The sequence below is a fragment of the Morus notabilis genome, unplaced genomic scaffold (assembly GCF_000414095.1).
Source record: "Morus notabilis unplaced genomic scaffold, ASM41409v2 Scaffold1388, whole genome shotgun sequence".
Taxonomy (NCBI): domain Eukaryota; kingdom Viridiplantae; phylum Streptophyta; class Magnoliopsida; order Rosales; family Moraceae; genus Morus; species Morus notabilis.
The window spans coordinates 407,149-428,477 of NW_010362392.1; the positions used below are offsets into that span (position 1 = coordinate 407,149).

Consider the following 21,329-nt stretch of genomic DNA (forward strand, 5'->3'; position numbering starts at 1 on the left):
TTACCCTTAGAGGAATGCTTGACTAGTCTCCTCCTAGAATCCCTTAATCTCCTTCTTCTTCTTCTATGGTGTGCTAGGGGCTCAAGTTTTGGAGAGTGGGAGAAAATATTTGAGAGGAAATGGTGTGTATGGCCGGATTTTTGATGTGGGAAAAAGGAGAGGAGAAAAAAAATGAGGCTTATCCTATGATGGTTCCTTTTATAGGCAACTTGGAAATAATTTTTTTTAACATCACATCAACTCCTTCAATCAACCAAATTTTGGTTCAATTCTCCCCTTTCTTGGCCGGTTATGGAAGGAGAAAATGAGAAGCAAAATTGTCATTAATTCCCCTTCAACCACTACCATCACATCACCTTAACATAAAGTCCTCTTGCACACTCCACTAGCCAAATGTTTGGCTCTATTTTTTTCATGCATGGCCGGCCAAGTGGAGGAAGGGAGAGAAAAAAATCTCACCTACCCCATTGTACTCTTGTCCACTTTCTTAAGTTTCCCTTAGAAACTGATAAAAATTATACTGACTATAAGAGAGTAACTTAGCTAACAGGAATTCGTTCCCATTTCTGACGGTTCCTTTTTTCTACTGCTTATTTACAGTTAAATGTTAAATCCTTGACTGCTTTGGATATCACATTAAATTCTTATTCGCGTAATATCTTGAACTGTTTACAGTCTTGAAATTAATTCTAGACTGAACAAATTCTAAATTTAACTATCCTGCGTTAATTTTCAGAAATGACGTTGTTTCTGACGGTGTCAACTCCCGAGTTCACATTATACCCTTCTACTATGGGTATTTATCTTCTGACTTTAACCTAGCTGTCTGGCAATTAAGGATTTTCTCTTTTTTTAAAAATGTCAGTGCGTTTTTTTTTTTACACTGCTAACATCATGCTGTGTTTGGAGATTCTTGAAATTAAGATTCTCAAACTATACTTGTACTGAAAATTATTCCGCCTTAAAGTACGGCAAGAATTTATCGATCGAATTTACTTGATCGAAAACATGAACTTAACATGAAATCTGCTACAGAATTTAGGAATACATCTATTGATTCCATAAATCCTTCAGTCACATAATATTTTCTAGGAAAATCCTTGGCTTAAATAAATAAATTGTATTATTTAAAGTCTGGAATTTTCTCAGTCATTACAGTCGTGGCCCTCTTGATCTTATTTACACTGATGTTTAGGGGTCTGCCCCGGTTCAATCTATCAATGGTTTTCATTACTATGTAATCTTTGTCGATCACTTTACAAAATATGTTTGGCTCTATCCTTTACGCTTAAAATCTGATGTCTTCACCATTTTTCGTCAGTATAAAGCTGTTGTTGAAAATTTTTTTAATCGTCCCATTATATCGATTTATTCAGATGATGGTGGGGAATATACTGCCCTTAAAGATTTCTTATGTCAATTGGGTATTCAACATCTTAAACCCCCCCGCACACTCCTCAACATAATGGCACTGTAGAAAGACGTTACAAACATATCGTTACCACTGGTTTAACTCTTCTTCATCAAGCCAAAGTTCCTCTAAAATATTGGTCATATGCGTTTCAAACTGCAGTGTATTTGATAAGTCGGCTTCCCACTCCACTTCTTAATCTTTCCTCTCCTTATGAAAAACTATTTAACAGAAAACCAAATTATAACAAGCTCAAAGTTTTTGGCTGTTTATGTTTTCCTTGGTTAAAACCATATACATCTAACAAACTTGAACCAAAATCCTCTCCTTGTCTCTTTCTTGACTACTCTCTTAATCAAAGTGCTTATTTTTGTATGGATATTGCCAGTAATAAAATTTATACTTCTCGTCATGTTCGCTTTCTTGAAACTGAATTTCCTCTATCCAAATTTCCACCATCTGATTCTCATGTATCTTATAATAATTGGAATCTTCCTACTACTCCTTTCTCTGACCCTGCGCCTATGCCTATACATGTGCAACAACCACTGGTAGGAGATGTCACGGCTGCTCCTTTACAAAATCTGCCTTGGTCATCCATGGACTCATTGCCCGTTTCTTCTGCGGAGTCGGGTAACTTGCAAAATTCTTTTCCTTCTTTTAATGACTCCACCTCTTTACCTTCACCTGATCAGCCTCCTTCTCACCTACCGTTATTACCTCTCAACCTGACCCTGTCCCACCTGTTTTACCTCCTCCACAGCCACCTAATATCATCATGACCCGCTCCAAAAACAACATTTTTAAACCAAAACGTCTTTATTAGATTACCACACTTCATCCTCTCCCTGATTCAGTTGAACCCACGTGTGTGACTCAAGCAATAAAGCATGCTGAATGGAGGCAAGCCATGTCAGATGAACTTACGGCACTTCTTCGAAATGGTACCTGGGAACTGGTCCCTTCTTCCCCGTCTCAGAATATTGTTGGCTGCAAATGGGTGTTCCGAATTAAACACAATCCGAATGGCTCTATCTTCAAATACAAAGCCCGTCTTGTTGCCAAAGGATTCCATCAACGGCCTAGTGTGGATTTCCATGATACGTTCAGCCCGGTTGTAAAGCCTACAACCATTCGCCTTGTTCTTAGTCTTGCCTTGTCCCATGGTTGGTCTCTTCGGTAACTTGACGTTAATAATGCATTTCTTCATGGCACCTTATCTGAAGATGTGTTTATGCAGCAACCTCCCGAATATATCGATCATAACAATCCAAATTTTGTCTACAAGCTTCACAAAGCTATCTATGGCCTTAAACAGGCACCACGAGCTTGGTACAATGAACTCAAGACTTTCCTATTGTCATATGGGTTTGTTAATTCACGCAGCGACACTTCTCTTTTTGTCTATCATACAACCACCATTACAGCTTATTTTCTAGTTTATGTTGATGACTTAATTGTTACTGGGAACAACAATACTTTTCTCACCCGGTTCTTGCAGGCCTTAGCCAACAGATTCTTAGTCAAAGACCTTGGTGATCTTAACTATTTTCTTGGCATAGAAGTTCTTCCCACCACATCTGGTTTACTCTTGACCCAACATAAGTATATTCGTGATTTATTGGACAAGACCAACATGTCAGGTGCCAAGGAGTGCACAACCCCTATGTCTTCTACACAACCACTCTCACTTCATGACGGCTCTCCACCGACAGACGCTACTACATTTTGACAAGTCATTGGTGCACTCCAATATCTCTCGCTCACTCGACCAGATATCTCTTACGCTGTCAACAAGTTGGCACAATTCATGCACTCTCCATATGAGATTCACTGGTCTGCCGCCAAGCGAGTTCTGCAATACTTAAAGTCTACAATTCATCATGGGCTGTTTTTAAAACGGAATCAACATCTTCATGTCACTGCATTTACGGACGCCGATTGGGCCGGAAACCGTGATGATCGCACCTCCACCTCAGCTTACATTGTTTAACTCGGTAGCAATGCCATCTCTTGGTGCTCGAAGAAGCAAAAATCTGTTGCCCGTTCATCAACTGAAGCCGAATATCGAGCTCTTGCTTCCTGTGCTGCAGAGGTAATCTGGATCAAAAACTTACTTGGTGAGCTACATGTTCCCTGCTCTGTCTCCCCACAAATCTTCTGTGATAATATAGGTGCAACCTATCTCTCTGTCAATCCTGTGTTTCACTCAAGAATGAAGCATATCTCCATTGACTATCACTTTGTTCGAGATCATGTTGCTCGCGGATCATTCCAAGTTTCTCATATCTCTTCCAAGGGCCAACTAGCTGATGTTCTTACCAAGGCCCTGTCTTCTACTCCTTTCCGACACTTGCGATCCAAGATCGGTATCTCCAATGGGAGCACCGTGGGCATGTTAGAGATTCTCCGGTTGTTTCAAACACCTAATCCCCCTCAACAGATTCAGGTGCAAATATCTTGCCATCAGCTCCAATGATCTCGGCCAAAACAACTTCTCCAGCAGCATCTCCACAAGTTTCAGATACAGGAAGATTATCTCCATTAGATTCGCACGATCTGCTATAACAGATCATCTATATTATTCAAAGTTCAAATGCACTGTAATTTCGGCTAACTGCCAACAGCACCTTTGTATATATATATGCCATCATGTAAACGTCAAGTATTATTAATAAAAAAACAAATATTCAGTTCTTCTACCTTTGTTAATAAGATCTTCTAAATTGCTCCAAAAAGAAGAAATTCCCCATTGGAAAAGCCAATGTACAACTCCGAGTAGTAAGTAAGACCTCCAAAAAGTCCATTGGATCACGCACTCTCCTAGCTTACCATCTCACACACTAACACCAGCCAGACCAAATGGCACGAGTTGCTTGGCACTCTCGTTCAGTTCTCCGATTTCAGTTTTCAATTCGAGTTAAGACGTGATTTTTTTAGAGATTTTTATTATAATAAAAAAAATTAGATGCGACTTTTTGTGAGAGCTTTTTACTGTAATAAACTGGAATTAAAAACTCGAATCTTAAAACGGGGCTATTTTGAACAATAATTTCCTCACCACCATAACATAGAACATAAAGAGGAACGAAATATCCTTATTTCCTTGAGGCAAGCTTACCTCTGTCTCACACTTGAGTTGAAGGTAGGAACAAGGAAGGCACAGAGGTATTAGCACATAAAAGTGGCTGAATAATAACAGAAGCATGAATAGAAAAGAACCCCGTGATCTAAGGATCGTCAAGAATCGAGTTTGATTTGAGTTTATAATAGTTGTGGTTCTTACTCCCGTTAGTTTGTGGGTTGTTTGTTCAGTATTTGTTTGTTCTATGTTTGTTGGATTTGTTTATTTGGACCTTTTTTTTCTTTGATGTTATAAGGATTTGTCTGTAAAGAAACAATAAAATGACGTTTAGTGGATGGATTCAGAATCATTATTAATTTACGTGTATTTTTTGTGAGAGAAAATACTGTAGCGAGTTACGAACCATAATTCGAACTACGGTACGAATCTTTGAACCAAACGCAACATAAAAGATTGATGTGTATGCTTGATATTTGGTATACCTCTTTAGATGAGTTTTGTTTGTGGAACCCGATACAAACTTGAGTAATTATTTTGAGTTTACGGGTGAAATTGTTTGTTGGTGTTATGTTTTTTAACCGTAAGAAATTATGTGTGAATTGATGTTTGTATTATTTTTTCGTGCTATGAAATGGCGTCACTCCAACATCATAACAAACTAAATTCCTTTGTTTATGATAACTGGTGACAAGTCTACGTCATCCGCATAAAAAATAGAAGCTTTTGTTTTTCACATTTTATAATTCATCAACTAATTTGGAGTGATGAAACTAGTTTGCATGATATTTCAACAACTTTAAGTGCCCCTAAAATATTTTTCATGGAATTGGTGAAGTAGTTTGATATCTAATATTGTCATGGATTCATATGTTATGGAAGATTGATTATATGTAAAACAGTTCTTATTCTTCTTGTTTATTTAAACACATGCCTTGACAGCACGCACACATACATATTGCTTACATGTGTATACATAAATATAAATATATATGCACAAACATATAACATATATACTTCATTCAAGGGTTGTATCTTGAGATTTTTTTTAAGAAAAAATCATTTTTGAGAAAATCGTGATTCTTGATTTTTAATATAACTTTCGGGTTTGGCCAAACAAATTTAATTTTTTCAAATAAAAGACAAAATTTATAACTTTTTGGGTCTCGATATTCTCCTTAAAGTTAGATAACGATATTTTAGAACATTGTTTAATTATCTCACTGGAAAAAAAATATTAAAAAAAAAAGGGATCAAGTAATGAAACTCACTTGTCTTTGTCCATAATAATTTATGTTTCCTAAAGTTGTTTAAAGTTGCATTTAATTATATTATGGTATTTTCAAGCAAGCAATACCTTGTGTGGCAGATTTCAATGAGAAAGAATTCTCTTTATGTCAAATAAAAGAACAATTGGATGATTCCAATCATCAAAAATTATTTCAAAACTATTTTGTAATTTGTTATAATCTCTTAATACATATTTTATTTGCTAAAGTTTAATAATTGTTTCTTTTGAGGTAAAGCAAAACTTTTCCAAAGTGAAATGTAATTTCTTTTTCCATAAAAAAATGTAATTTCTTTTAAGAAATGAAACTGTAGTATATTATTTAATTTAATGTTTTTACATCGTCGTAATTGTTGTCAAACAATTAACTTTAAAGAGATGGAGAATCTGATACTTTGATTCATTTTATTGAAAAAGTTATTGGACGCGTCTCGTTTCAAAATAATTTTATTTTTCTTATAAAAATAGAAATGAAAACGTTTTTAATCTCAAACAGAAATTATTTTTAAAAATATGTTTAACAGTTTTATCAAGAGATTATTTTCAGTATAAGAAAACTCATTAATGTCTCTATCTCTCTCTCTCTGCTCGAGAGAGGAGAAAACAAAAAAAAATGAAAAATGACTAAAAGTCGTTTTTCATTTCTCTCTTATTTTACACTAAATCAAAAAATCATTTTCATTTCTGTTTTTTTTAACTATGCCAAACGCCATTTTAAAATCATTTTTATTTTTTATTTCTTGAAAAATGTAAAAAATAAAAATAAGAACAATTACACGACAATTGTATTGCAACTTACAAATAACAAGAATATCGTTTTTTTAGATAAATAAGAGAAAATTGAGTTGGTTTCTCTCTCTTGATATGGCTGAAAAGTGGCATATTGTTTTATGGGGAATGAGATAAATAGCATAATATGGACTTAAAAAAATAAATAATATAAAATTTAAAGGTAAGAAGTAAATAGCATAATTTTAAGTTAGTAACTTGCAGAAGCGGGGGTGCAATGTTGACCGAGATTTTATAAAAACAACTTTTTGAAAAGTTTTATTAATAAAATAATTTTTTAAAAGTTTTTATTTATAAAATGACTTCTTTTTATAAAAAATGAGTAAATATTTTTTTTATAAAAAATAAAAAAAAATCATTTTGTTAAATTTATTTTGTTAGATATTCATTCTAAACATTGTCCATGTTCACCTTGGTGCTTAAGATGTAAGCTAATGACTGAGTCAACCCTGCATGCTTTATGGGAGTGCAAATTTACCCGGTCTATATGAGATTCTAGCCCTCTCTGGAATAAACTTTGCCAGATCAACGCAGCCTCTTTTAGTGATCTTTGCATCCAGGTGGCGCGACGATTTACTGTGGAAGAGCTTGAAGTTTTTTGCTATATTGTGTGGAAGCTGTGGGGGAATAGAAATAAGCTTCTACATGGTGGTTTGCCTCTATCGCCTTGTGAAATTCTGGATTTGGCGGGGAGAGCATATGGTGAGATTCGTGAATGTCAAAAGGCTTCTGGTTGGATTGCCATGGGACATACCTCTCTGCCCTCTAAATGGAAGGCTCCTTCGAGTGGTTGTTTGAAGTTAAACATTGATGTGGCTGTCCGAGAGGGTGTCCCTTATATGGGCGTAAGAGCAGTAATTAGAGATTCTGACGGGGTGATCAGAGCATCCATGGTTCGCAGGGTGGATGGTTCTTTCTCTCCCCATGTGACTAAATGTTTGGCTGCTCGGGAAGGGCTGTTGTCCGATTCTGAGGCAGGGCTAGAGGTTTCTATTGTTGAAACTGTTAAAGAGTTGTTTCTATATTCTAAAGGTGTAACATAATTTGAAACAAACTGTTGATTCTTAAGACTGAGAAGTGTCTTTGACTTAGTAATAAATAAGTCATTCCCTTGCTAATATATAGGGATTTGTTTTTAAATTAGATACTAAGATAGAGAGAAAATGTTAGAGAAAGTCTGTAGAATTAGGAATTCTCTTATTTTTTTAGGGTTGTTCTTGTAATCAATTTCTGACTTGTGAGAAAAGTTTCAATAAAGGGGTTGAAATTGGTTTTCTTCCCAAATTACTGGTTTTGATCCTTGATGTGTTTTATCAAGATTTCTTATTTGCCCTGATCCAATTTCATAACAAGTGGTATCAGAGCTTCGGCGTAAGGCAACAATGGTGGTTGCAAACCTAGAAATCGAGAAATTCACGGGCTTAAATGATTTTAGTTTATGGCAATTGAAGATAAAAGCCATTCTCCTTCACCGAGGGCTTGATGTTGCACTGTCGGAGGAGAATCTGCAGAAGATCGAAGAGAAACGACGTCCAGAAGTCCTCACCAAAGCTTATAGTACGATCTTGATAAGTCTTAGGGATGTGGTTCTTCGAGAAGTCGCTGACGAGACAACTGCTATCGAAATCTGGGCGAAATTGGAGGCGTTGTACATGAAGAAGTCATTGGCGAATCGTCTCTATTTAAAGAAGAGACATTATACGCTTCAGATGGATGTTGAAGAAACACATGGATGATTTCAATCGGATTATCCTCAATTTGAAGAGTATTGACGTTAAGATTGACGATGAAGACCATGCCATTATTCTACTAACTTCTTTACCAAAGAAGTACGAGCATTTCGTAGACACTATGTTGTATGGGAAGGATTCACTGACCATGGTAGATGTAAAGGTTGCCTAAATTCTAAAGAACTTCAGAAGAATGGGGAATCAAGGGAAGATGCTATAGCAATGGGCTTACTAGCTCGAGGAAGACCCGAAAAGCCAGATTTCAAGAACAACAAAAACTATCCCAGATCAAAATCTAAAACTAAAAGAAAATGTTTCTTTGTCACAAGGAAGGTCACTTCAAAAAGGAGTGTCCAGAAAGGAAGACCAAAGTTTCTGAGAATGGAAAAAGCACTGGTGATGTAACCATTGCGGAAGATGGATATGAAAGTGCCAAGGTACTTGCTGGTTTCAGACTCAGAAACTGAAAAAGAATGGATCTTGCTTTCAAGTACGGACACTGAGGAAAATGAAGATGACTATAAGACAGTAGAGGCGTTGTTAGTGGCTAACACAGAGTCTAGTAAAGAATGGATCTTGGATTTTGGATGCTCGTATCACATGTGTCCTACCAAGAACAAGTTTGAAACCTTCATAGAGGTTGATGGTGGGACAATGCTTCTTGGGAATAATAAGGCATGTAAAGTGATGGGTGTAGGCACAATCAGGATCAAGATGCTCAATGGGATTGAGATACTACTGCAGGATGTGAGGTATGTTCCCGAGTTAAAACGAAACTTGATTTCTCTTGGTGTTTTAGATCATGGGGGTTATAGTTATAAATGTGATAATGGAAGTTTGAAGGTGAGCAAGGGTTCCGTAGTTGTGATGAAGGGGATCAAAACCAATGGACTTTACAATCTGATTGGCAAAACGGTCGTAGAGGGATCTATGAATGTGACTAGTTCAAACTAGGATAAGACAAAACTCTGGCATCAAAGACTCGGGCATGTGAGTCACAGGGGCCTAGAAGAACTTTGTAAACAGGGTCTACTATGTGGGGACTAGATAAGGAGCTTGAAATTTTGTGAACAATGTCTTTAAGGAAAAGCCAAAGGGCTTAAGTTCAGCGCATGACAACATACTACAGAGGGGATTTTAGACTATGTCCATTCGGATCTATGGGGTCCATCAAGGGTTCCTTCTCATGGTGGAGCAAGATATTTCTTATCCATCACAGATGACTACTCTAGGAAAGTATGGGTCTACATCTTGAAAAATAAAAATGATACTTTCCCTAAATTAAAAGAGTGGAAAACCTTGTTAGAGACATAAAGCAGCAGAAAAGTCAAAAAGCTGAGAACAAATAATGGATTTGAATATTATGTAAATCTGTTTACTCAGTTGTGTAAAAAATAAGGTATGACTAGGCATTTTACTGTGAGAAAGACCTCACGGTAAAATGGATTTGCTGAACATTTCAACGGAACCATTATGGAGCGTGTGAGGTGCATGTTGGACAATGCAGGGCTCCCAAAGACCTTCTGGGCTGAAGCAGTAACTACAACAACTTATCTAATAAACAGGTGCCCCTCTTCTGCAATTGCTTTTAAGACCCCACAAGAAATGGAGTGGAAGACTAGTATATTATAGCAAACTCAGAACCTTTGGCTGTATAGCCTATGCTCACATAAGACAAGACAAACTTGAGCCTCGAGCACTGAAGTGTGTGTTCATTAGTTATCCTGATGGTGTTAAAGGGTACAGGTTGTGGTGTCTCGAACCAGGTCATGCTAAATGTTTGATTAACAGAGATGTAGTTTTTAACGAATATCAGATGACAAACTTGATAAAAAGACCAGAGACAACTACACAACCAACACAAGATAACCAACCACTAGAGCTTGAGGTGGAGAATGGTATAATCACATCACCTATACAACAGCCTCAAGATCAGAAAAATGAAGAATCTGATTAGGTGGAGGTGGAGCAGCAACAAGATACTTCGACTCAGTCTTATAACACGGCAAGAGACAGGCAGAGAAGACTTCACAAAGCACCTCGGAGGTACGGACAGACTGATATCATTTCATTTGCTCTCACTGTAGGTATGGATCTAGACGTGGAAGATGAACCACTGTCCTTTAAATAAGCCATAGAGAGTAAAGATAAGGATAAATGGTTATAAGCCATGGAGGAGGAAATGTCATCACTCCATAAAAAGGGAACCTGGGAATTGGTTGATAGACCAAATGACAAAAGTATAGTAGGTTGCAAATGGATTTATAAGAAGAAGGAAGGGATTCCGAGTGTGGAAAAAGCAAGATTCAAGGCAAGGTTGGTGGTTAAAGGGTTTACACAGAAAGAAGGGTTGATTTCACAGAAAATTTCTCCCCTTTGGTGAAATACAGTTCAATCAGAATCTTGCTTGCACTTGTAGCTCAGTTTGATATGGAGCTTGAACAGATGGATGTAAAAATGACCTTCCTTAATGGAGAATTACATGAGACCATATATATGAAACAACCTGATGACTTTATAGTTAAAGGGGCTGAAAATTAGGTATGTTTATTGAGAATGTCATTATATGGCCGGAAATAGTCTTTTAGGATGTGGTATAAAAGGTTTGATCAGTTCATGTTAAGGATTGGTTTTATAAGAAGCAATTAGACTCATGTTTGTATCAAAAGAAGTAAGAGAATATGAAAATAGTCTACTTACTACTGTATGTCGATGACATGTTGATAGCAAGTGAAAGCTCAGAAGAAGTTTTGAATGTCAAAGAGCGGCGGAAGACAAAATTCAAGTTGAAGGATCTTGGACCTGCCAAGAAAATTCTCGGGATGGAGATAACAAGAAGCAAGAAGTGTAAGGAGTTATATTTGTCTCAAAGTTCCTATGTGCAGAAGGTACTTGACAACTTCAGCATGAACAAAGCCAATTTTGTTACAACTTTAAGTTAGGTGCAGATTAAGCACCAAAAGATGAAGATGAGGTGCAGTATATGAAGAAAGTCCTTTATTCAAGTGTGGTAGGCAGCATTATGTATTTTATGGTGTGCAGCAGGCTGGACCTAGCGTATGCTTTAAGTGTTGTTAAAAATGGATTATGAGGTATATGATTGGTACAATTGGTCTTAGACTAAAGTATGGAAGATCATCTGTAGAAGCTGAACTAGTAGAGGGCTTTGCAGACTCAGATTTTACAGGAAGCATAGTTACTAGAAGGTCTCTCACTGGTTATGTGTTCAAGGTATTTGGGAACACAGTCAGTTGGAAAGCAAACTTACAACCTGTGGTGGCTCTTTCAACCACAGAGGCGGAGTATATTGCAGCCATTGAAGCTGTTAAATAGACCTTATAGCTCAAAGGGTTACTCTCTGACTTGCTTGTTCAGAATGAGATTAAAACAGTAACTGTGTATTGTGATAATCAAAGTGCAATTCGCCTGATCAGAATCCAGATGCATCATGAGAGGACCAAGCATGTCGATGTTAAGTATCATTTCATAAGGGATGAGGTGGCCAAAGGTACAGTAGCTGTGGAGAAGATTGTAATAAAAGACAACCCAGCATGTATGATCACTGCAGCTTTACCAGCATGAATGTTTCAACATTGCTTAAAGCTGTTAAAGATGATTTATATTAAGAATTAAAGGAACGTAGAAACTTTAGAATAAAGAACAAAGGTGGAGATTGTTAAGAGTTGTTTTTATATTCTAAAGTTGTAACGAATTGTTGATTCTTAAGACTGTCAAGTGTCATATTGTAATTGGCTTTGACTTAGTAATAAATAAGTGATTTCATTGCTGATATATGAGGATTTTTTTTTTTTAGATTAGATACTCAGATAGAGAGAGAATGTTAGAGATAAAGTCTATAGAATTAGGAATTCTCTTGGGTTTTCTGAGGGTTGTTTTTGTAATCAATTTCTGGGTTGTGAGAAAAGTTTCAATAAAAGGCCTCTCAATTACTGGTTTTGATTCGTGATGTGTTTTACTGAGATTTCTTGTTTGCCCTGATCCAATTTCATAACAGAAACAAATGTTATTAATGTTTGTCGGACTATATGTTCTCCCGTAGACTTAGCTATTGAGAGCCCAATTGTTACTGATGTTAAGTTTTCGCTTTCTCAAGTCAATAGCGGTTGTTGCACACATATTTCTAAGAATAGGAACATTATTGGCCAGTGGCCACGCTTTGGCAAGCTCAGTATTTGCTGTCAATTTGGATTGGGTTGGGATTGATAAATCCCCTTATTTTTTATCTCGTTCAATTTTGGCCGATACAGCCTAATAAAATTCAAGTCCATTTAAAAAAAAAAAGACATAATTTTAATAAATGGGCATTTACCATTTTATAAATATCAAGAATATCCCTAAACTATTATAATAATAGATTTTATTGTAAAACAATTTAGTAGGGTCAAATATTACTGTCCGAAAGTTTTGAGATTCTAATAATTTTATAAATAATAAAATTAAAGTTTTGACCCTAAATTTTTAGAAATTCAAATTTAAACCCTCAATTTTTGAAAGTTACAAATTTACCCCTCATATTTTAGAAAATTATAATTTGACCCTTTATTTTATTAAGAATTATAATTTGAACCCTTATTTTTTAAAAATATTACATTTGATTAATTTTTAAAAAACTTTACAAAAACACCCATATTGGCTGGTAATAAAGAATTTATTGAGTAAATTCATCATTTACCACATAAGCTAAAACTATTGGCTCGTAAAAAAGGACTTATTCATATATAAATGGTAGATTTAGTATTAATCAAAATCACATTTGTTTTTTTTTAATGTTGTAATTGAATCATTTACCTAATAAATTCATTATTTACTGTGCTTTTAGTTAGTAAATGAAGCATTTATCAGATAATTGAAGCATTTAACAGGTAAATTTGTTATTTACCGCGTGTTTGGTTGATAAATGCGTCACTTACTAAGTAAATTCGTTATTTACCAACCAAACTAAATTATTGGCGTGTAAATAAAGGATCACAAGAATAACTTATAAATGATGGATTTACCTGGTAAATGATTCATTTACCACGAATATAAATGTGTTTTTTGTTTTTGGTAAAAATGGGTCAAATGTAATGTTTCAAAAATTAAGGTGTCAAAAATACAATTTTTTTAAAATTAAGTGATCAAAATATAATTTTTTACAAAAGTTAATGAGCCAAAAATAATTTTTAAAAAATTAAGAGATCAAAATTAAATCTTTTAAAGTTTCAAGAGAGAAAAAACATAAAAGTAAAAATAGAAGACAACATACTAAAATTTCAAATATACTAAAATTAAATCTTTTACTCTTGATCATTGTGCTATTTACTACAACTAGTTTAACAAAATGGCCTATATTACAATTTCTCTAATTTGTTTTATATTATGGTTTTTCTCAAATTCACATACATTTTACATTGTATTTTAATAATAATATTATACCTTACTTTAATGTATTTAGAAAACTGTTTTGTAGTATTCTACGGGACAAAATTCCAACACATCGTATTTTTATCAAATTCTTTTAAATTATTATATTTTATTTAAATTAATATGATTGTGATGAGATTTGACATGATTTAAAATTATATTTGTGATCATTTACACTGATATTTAGTATGTATTTTAAGGGTATTTGTCTATTTCTTTTTTTTTTAAAGAAAATGGTTGAACTTATTATAATGCATGAGTCTATATTTTTATTATTTTTTTAATTAATATCTTTTTGATTAATATAGTTATGTAATTAAAAAGATATTAATTAAGAACCTGTTTGGTTGGAGGATTCGTTCTCTGATTCGAATCATGGTTTATAGTTCATTATAGTATTTTTTCTTATAAAAAATACACGTAAATCAAAAATAGTTATAATGTCATAGTTCTAATCTATAAACTAAACGAGCTCTAAAGTTAAAAATTTAAATCAGGTATTTGTCTTCTTCTAAAATAAAAATCTTTTGAAAAGGTGGGCCTACCATTCCGGGCCTTAGAGGCCCATTAAGGAATGGGTCGTGATATTTTGGAGCCGAGAAAAAGAAGACGGACGCCAAATCAAAATCTACAACCAGAAGAAGAAAAGGATCCATCTCTTTCAGTTCCGCCAGTTCGTGCGAGAGGAGAGAAGCAAAAGAAAGCCATTTTCGTTCGTGCGGATAGAGAGAGAGAGTCAGAGATCCCCCAAACGGCAACGGCGAAGAAGCTCGTAAAACCCAAGAGGCGTCGCCATAACCGGAGCCTGAATTCCCAGGTACTAATCTTAGACCTCAATCTTCACTCCTACGATGTTCGGAACCTCGTTCATTGCAAAGAACTGAGGCAATTCCCGAACTTTATTCATAACACACGAAGTTTTATTCGAATTTAGTTATCCAATCTTAGGGTTAGGGATTGTATTAAGGTTTTTGGTTTGGGGACCAGGTGGTCGGAGATATGAAAGGTTGGTCGCACCAGAACTGAGGCAAATTTCTTGGTTGTTTGAATTTGAGGTTTTTTTTTTTTTTTTGCCATCAAAACGAAAGGTAGATGCGAATTTAGTTATGCAAGGTTAGGGTTAGGGTTAGGGATTTTGTATCGAAGGTTTCGGTAGAAAAGACATGAAAGGCCGGTCGCACCACCGCCTTCAGAGTTCGGATCCTCCGGACGACTGGGTCAATGGTTCTTGGACCGTTGATTGCGTCTGCGGTGTGAATTTCGACGATGGGGAAGAGATGGTTAATTGCGATGAGTGTGGCGTTTGGGTTCACACTAGGTGTTCCAGGTATGTGAAGGGAGATGATATTTTTGTTTGTGATAAGTGTAAGATCAAGAACAATAGAAATGATAGCGAGGAGACCGAGGTTGCTCAATTGTTGGTTGAGCTTCCAACTAAAACTATGAGGATAGAGAATTCTTATGCGCCGAATGGGCCGCCTCGCCGGCCCTTTAGGCTTTGGACGGATATACCGATTGAGGAGAGGGTACATGTCCAGGGGATACCAGGCGGTGACCCTTCTTTGTTTGGTGGGTTGTCGTCGGTTTTTACGCCGGAGTTGTGGAAGTGCACTGGCTATGTGCCCAAGAAGTTTAACTTTCGGTATAGGGAGTTCCCTTGTTGGGATGAGAAGGAAGGTGGTGATAATAAGTTGGATGAAGAGAATGAGAATCCTGTGGATAAAGGTGCTGGTGTTCTGTTCTCCTTGTCAAAGGAGAGTGTGTTTGCTACTCCAGTGGCTGCTTTGGTTGGTTTGAGAGGTGGAGATGAGGAAGCTACACGTAATCGGAAGGTCTCTTTGAAAGAGGCAAAAAAATGGGGGAGTGAGGGTATAGATGCTAGGCGTTCAGAGAATGGTGGGAAGAAGGAGAGCAGCTTAGTGCGCCCTGTTGTGTTACATTCTGGTAGGCGGAAGAAAGAAGATTCGGGGATATCTAAAGATCGGAGCGGAAAGAAGAAAGCCAGAACTACTGAAAAAGAGGTTGATGCTAAGAAGAGAGGTACACATTCTTCCAAAATAGGTAATTTGGTCTTGCTGTGCTTTTTGTTATTAGGCTGCTACTTTTGACTTCCTCTCTAATGATTAAAAAAAATGCAAGTTTTTATTCTGCTATCCATCATATTGGTCAATGTCGATAATGTTGGCACCTTACAGTGGGTCACATCTTGTTCTAGCTGACATGTGTATGTTGATTCCAATTTTTTGTTTCCATTTTTATTACTAGTGTTTACACCCACCAGTGATGCAAAACAATTGGAATTTTATGAAGACAGAGCTCCGAAGTTTCCTAAAGGTGAAATTCAGAGTACGAAGAATAAGAATTTGAAGGAGACAACCATTAAAGAACCTACATCCAATCCTCACCTTGCAGCTCATGGTAATGTTGAAAAGCATTCTACAGAAGCCTTATCTTCAAATGTGTCTAGACAAGATTTTCCAATTGGTACTGGACTGAAGGAGGAGAAGATTGACCATCAGCATCCTGCAGTGCTAGAAAGTTCTCCTAAAGAGGATGACGCTGTTGGATCATCAGTTCAACGCGATAATGTGAAAGAAGAGGTATTTTTGTATCCACTCACATTTACTAATTTGCTCTTGTTCTTCTTTTGAATGTCGGCTGTTCTTATTCCTTCTTTCGTAACCATGCACATTTGTTGTTTTTATTCCCTTTCCCTTTGTGGGGTTCTTTAAAGAACATTCAACAAGTTATAAAATGGTTATTTTCCAAGCAGTACCTATAACCCTTAGCTTCGCTTCACTTACTCTGCTGGACAACACAAAATGTGTGCTCTCTGACCACCACTTTGTGCAACCATCATACTTAACTATCTGGGATTTGGATCTGAATCAAGGCTGTTAGTGTGCTTTCTAGAGCATAAATAAAGGTTCCTAGTTTACTAATGTTGCATGTAAATGCACTTTAGTAAGATGATTTCAACCTTTACTAGTTTTCAAGTTTTGGTTTCAATCTTCTCCCTCTACATTGGAAACAAAAAATTAAATTTGAAGGGTAAGATTGTAGTTTTGTTGTTATAGGCATAGCTGAGTGAGTAATTTCTCACCGAACTCCACCTTAAGATGTAGCCTTCAAATCCCCCAATCACCAAAGTTAAAACAAAAGGATGAATTTGTAGTTTTCAAACATAATGGGTAGATTTTGTATTTTAAATAAAATTACAAGCTGTATCTTTGCGATCATCCCTTAAACTATAACATATGATGTTCGCGTTTATGTTTTTCACTCTAATGTGAGCTGTGAACAATGGTTATTGTGTCTTTTACATTCTTCTTTTAGTGTTTAAATTTCAGCTTGTTAAAATTACATTGTTTCATGATGATAGGGAGATAACATGACAGTTGGTAAGCTGGATGATAGCTTTGAAAGCTCTGATAAAAATGTTGACAACTCTCTCGTCAAAGATGTGCCTGGTGTTGCACTTGAAGTTAAAGACAATCAAGTTCAAGATTCTTATGTTGACACGTCATTGAAGTCTGAACTGCCTAATCTTGAAGTGAAGAAAGAACTCGATCACAGCTCTGGTTCTCTGCCAAATATTCAGTCTTCTCCTCAAGGTGATGCAAAAGATCCTGGCATATCTTTGGGTAAGATGTTGGAAACTTCTAAACTCAATAGTGCAACAATAAGTACTTCACAGTCCAGTGATGATAAGGCAGAACATCTTGACCGTTCTTTGGAAGCCGTCGGCAATTCTCATATGAGCAAGGCCGATCAATTATCTGGTGAGCCTTGTCAGCTTAAATCAGAATTAGAGAGCGCAGATGGTTTAATGGCTTTGCAGAAAACCCCTTCAGAACAAAAAAAGGGTTCTGGGATTCCTGAAGAGCATTCCAGAGCAGGAGGAACTATGTTAAACTCTCAGGGATTGCCCAGTCAGCGTAACATGGTAGCGTGTTCTGGAAAATCTTCTTCAATGCCAACCACTGTATTGACTGCCAAATCATCTAGTTCTGATAATGTCAAATCTACTGATGCTTCAAACCATAATCCTGTTGCTAAACCGCAAATCACATCTGAAAGTAATGCCAATGTGAGAAAAGATCGTTGTCCACATGATGTCAGGGAAGAGGATAGGGATGACGTGCCGAGGAAATCTGTGAAAGAGCGTCCAAAATCAATTTTACATTCTGCTCCAAAACCCTCCCACCCAAGCAGGATATCACATGATCCGCTTTCCAAGAAAACAACACCAGAATCAAAAGATAATGTGCTTTGTGTGTCTTCCAAAACATCTTCAGCTGCAAATACTACTGCAGTTTCTTCAGGCTCTGTTGAGCCGACTGGATCACTACACCATCAGAAGGCTGTACATACGCATAATAGAACTACAGTTTCAGGGGTGCCCCCAAAAGGTGAAAAGTTTAACCAGCCAAATATCCAGCCTTCCTCTAAGATTAATCAGAATCACACGACTTCTGTGTGTCCGCCTGTTCTTTCAAGTTTACCTGCTACACTAAGCGATGAGGAGGTGAGAGGATTTTCCCAGTAATGTTTTAACTTATTTTCCTGGAGATAATTTTGCATCTCTATGTGCTCACTTTTATATGTTTTTGCAGCTTGCGTTACTGCTGCATCAAGAACTCAACAGCTCTCCTAGAGTACCTCGTGTACCACGTGTGCGCCATGCAGGTAGCTTGCCTCAGCTGTCTTCTCCAAGCGCCACGAGCATGCTGATAAAGCGTACTTCAAGTTCTGGAGGCAAAGATCACAGCTCCGTAAGTTCTTGCTTCCCTGATCTACTCATGATTGGTTATCATTTGACTGAAGTCTACTCCCTTTTAATTATATCCAGCTTTGAGCATACACATATAAAAGGTTATGGAGGACGGTTTTTAGTTTGTCTGTTGTGATTTAGTAACAAATCCTTATTGTACAGGTATCTAGAAGGAAGTACAGGGATGCTCCCAGAGATGGGTTCCGAAGTTCTCGTGAGGTTGCTGATGAAGGTAAAAGGAAGGATAGAGTTCCATCTTCTCATGATCTTAATAGACAAGATACAGATGATACGGCAGAAGCTTCTACCAAGAGGGAGGAAAATGGATCTTCGGCAATGGAGTCTGTCAAGAAGAATATGCCTTCTACCTCTGCTGCCACTAACAGTGGTCCTTCTTCATCCACCGAGGCCAACGAGCGTAATATGTCCTCCATACGAAGTTCACCTAGGAATACTTCTGATGAAGATACCGGCACTGTTGGTGGTCCAATTCATCGTACTTTACCAGGTAGCTGTTATATACTGTGTGTGATTGCTTAATTCCTTTTGGTTGCTTCTCTACTTGTAGTTTTCTGATCTTTTTCTGCACACAGGCTTGATTAATGAGATTATGAGCAAAGGGAAGCGCATGACGTATGAGGAACTCTGTAATGCTGTGCTGCCAGTATGGTTGCTTATTTTGAGAGAATATTCTATGTTTATCCGCTTGATAGTTTTCTTTAAATAGAAGGATTTTCTTCCATGACTCACTATTTTCTCTTTCGTGTCTGCAATCACAGCATTGGCACAACTTGAGGAAGCATAATGGAGAGCGTTATGCATACACAAGTCATTCACAGGCTGTACTTGATTGCTTGAGGAACCGACACGAATGGGCTAGGTTGGTTGATCGTGGTCCCAAGGTATGTGCTTGACCATTTGCAACACTTTCTTTCCTCCTAATCATTCTCTGCGTGCAATGATGTTTCCTTGGAATGCACCAAAGCACGCTTCGGACTTCCATCAGCGATTAAATTTTCTGAAAAAACAAAATATTATGGCGGTTCTCACATTGTCGCACCATTTCTTTAACATGTATGAGAGAGCTTTTTAGCTCTGGCCTCTGTGATTTAAGCGATTAGAAAAGGGTGTAGATACTTTTTACTATCAAATCTCTTAAAGTCGTTGCATATCATTGTTCTTGGGAAAAACTAAAAAGATAATTTTGTTTCCTGTCTAATGGCAGACAGGAAACTAATCCTCTCATGTTTTGAATACAAATATGATCTTTTGAGCGTGATAAGGCAAAACATAGGGGAAATTAATTCAAACCTCGGTGCTTAGATTACAGAATGAATATGAGAGTAAGCTTTTAGCTCTGTGATTTAAGCTACTAGAAAACGGTGTAGATATTTTACTATCAAATCTCTTAAAGTCTTTGCATATCGCTGTTCTTGGGAAAGATAATTTTATTTCCTGTCTAATGGCAAACAGGAAACTAATCCTCTGAAGTTTCGAATACAAATATGATCTTTTGAGCTAGAGAAGGCAAAACATAGGGAAATTAAATCAACCCTTGGTGCTTAGATTACAGAATGATAACATTTTAGTTGCACAAATAGAGTTACGAGTTGAAAGCCCAAAAAAAAAAAACCAAAAAAAAAGGAGAGTTACGAGTTCGTGAGATTTTGTGTAAGTTTATTTGGTATAAATAACGGTCTCATCTTTATTTTCTTTGGGCCTTGATAATGATCTATGGGTGCTATGACTGACTATGTCTTACTCTTGCTTTTAACTTCTTTATTGCCAGACAAATTCAAGTAGGAAAAGGCGCAAGCTTGACGCTGATGATTCAGAGGATAACGAGTACGGCAAAGGGAAAACTGCAAATCAAGTCGATAGCAAAAGCCTTGAATCACAGAAAGAAGACTTCCCCAAAGGCAAGCGAAAAGCACGAAAACGCAGGAGACTTGCTCTTCAAGGCAGAGGAGTAAGGGATATCAGGAGAAGACGGAAACAAGAATTGATCAGCGATGAAGATTTTGGAACATCGTCCAATTCCAGCGAAGATAGTATGTCCAGTGAGGATGAGATTCAGGGAGGTGGAGCACGTCCTGAAGGAAGTGAGGCCTCAGTTAGTTCAGACGAGACTGGAACCATGTGATTTTAACCTTTTCAGCTGGACACCACTGTGAATGTAGATGTTAGATTAATAATCTCTTTTTGGCAGCCTCCGAAGATTCTTCCGAGTCCGAGGCAGTAGTCTGCTTCATGGGAGCACCATTTATGTTTTGCTAATGCTTGGAATAGAAGGCTGTTTGTATTTACGGTCTCCTGGTAGTAAGGATCCCGGTTAGGTCAATGTGTCGTTTTCACTGTTGTTCGATGAGCAAGTGATCTTAGTGAGACGAACATGGCCAGCCATTCCAAATCGGGGAAGATTGCTGGTGGTTGGTACGTACTTGAATCTAAGAATTGCAACACTAGTGTACATGTGAATTCCATTTGTTAAGTGAAGCGTGTATTAAGTAGGAGCCTTAAGAGTGTCGAGGCTATAATAGGATACTATAAGTTAGATGTAAATTTTGACAGGAAGCCAAATGAATTAGCTTACCGTTCTAGTAAGAATTCTTAAATAATACACTCTCTTGTGCATTTTTCTTTTCCTTTCTCCCCTTGTTGAAAATAGCTTTTGGAATATGCTTTGCGAGTTCGCCTCTTTGAAGCAAGTTTGTGCTTTCCTCCTCCATCTCCGCTGATGAAAACCTTGAAAATGGATTGTCGTCTGTTTTTAGTCTTCTGCAAAAGGGTATTATAATTTTAATTTAACAGAATTAAGCCAAAAATATTAT

The 21,329-nt window shown here is 36.8% G+C and overlaps 1 protein-coding gene across 4 annotated transcripts; it reads left to right on the plus strand.

Moving 5' to 3' along the window:
- Window positions 1-14,373: 14,373 nt before the first annotated feature.
- On the plus strand, window positions 14,374-21,144 carry LOC21398470 (dentin sialophosphoprotein). Of its 4 annotated transcripts, XM_024168047.1 has the most exons (9): window positions 14,374-14,541; window positions 14,712-15,785; window positions 15,990-16,324; window positions 17,107-18,252; window positions 18,341-18,499; window positions 18,661-19,006; window positions 19,092-19,162; window positions 19,278-19,400; window positions 20,288-21,144. In XM_024168047.1, exons 2-9 carry the CDS (start codon window positions 14,888-14,890, stop codon window positions 20,639-20,641), a joined length of 3,432 nt encoding a protein of 1,143 aa, XP_024023815.1. In that variant the 5' UTR covers window positions 14,374-14,541; window positions 14,712-14,887; the 3' UTR covers window positions 20,642-21,144. The 4 variants fall into 4 exon arrangements, with proteins under 4 accessions (XP_024023815.1, XP_024023814.1, XP_024023816.1 ...); XM_024168046.1 differs by having other exon boundaries at window positions 14,374-15,785; XM_024168048.1 differs by having other exon boundaries at window positions 14,374-15,764.
- The last annotated feature ends 185 nt before the right edge of the window (window positions 21,145-21,329 follow it).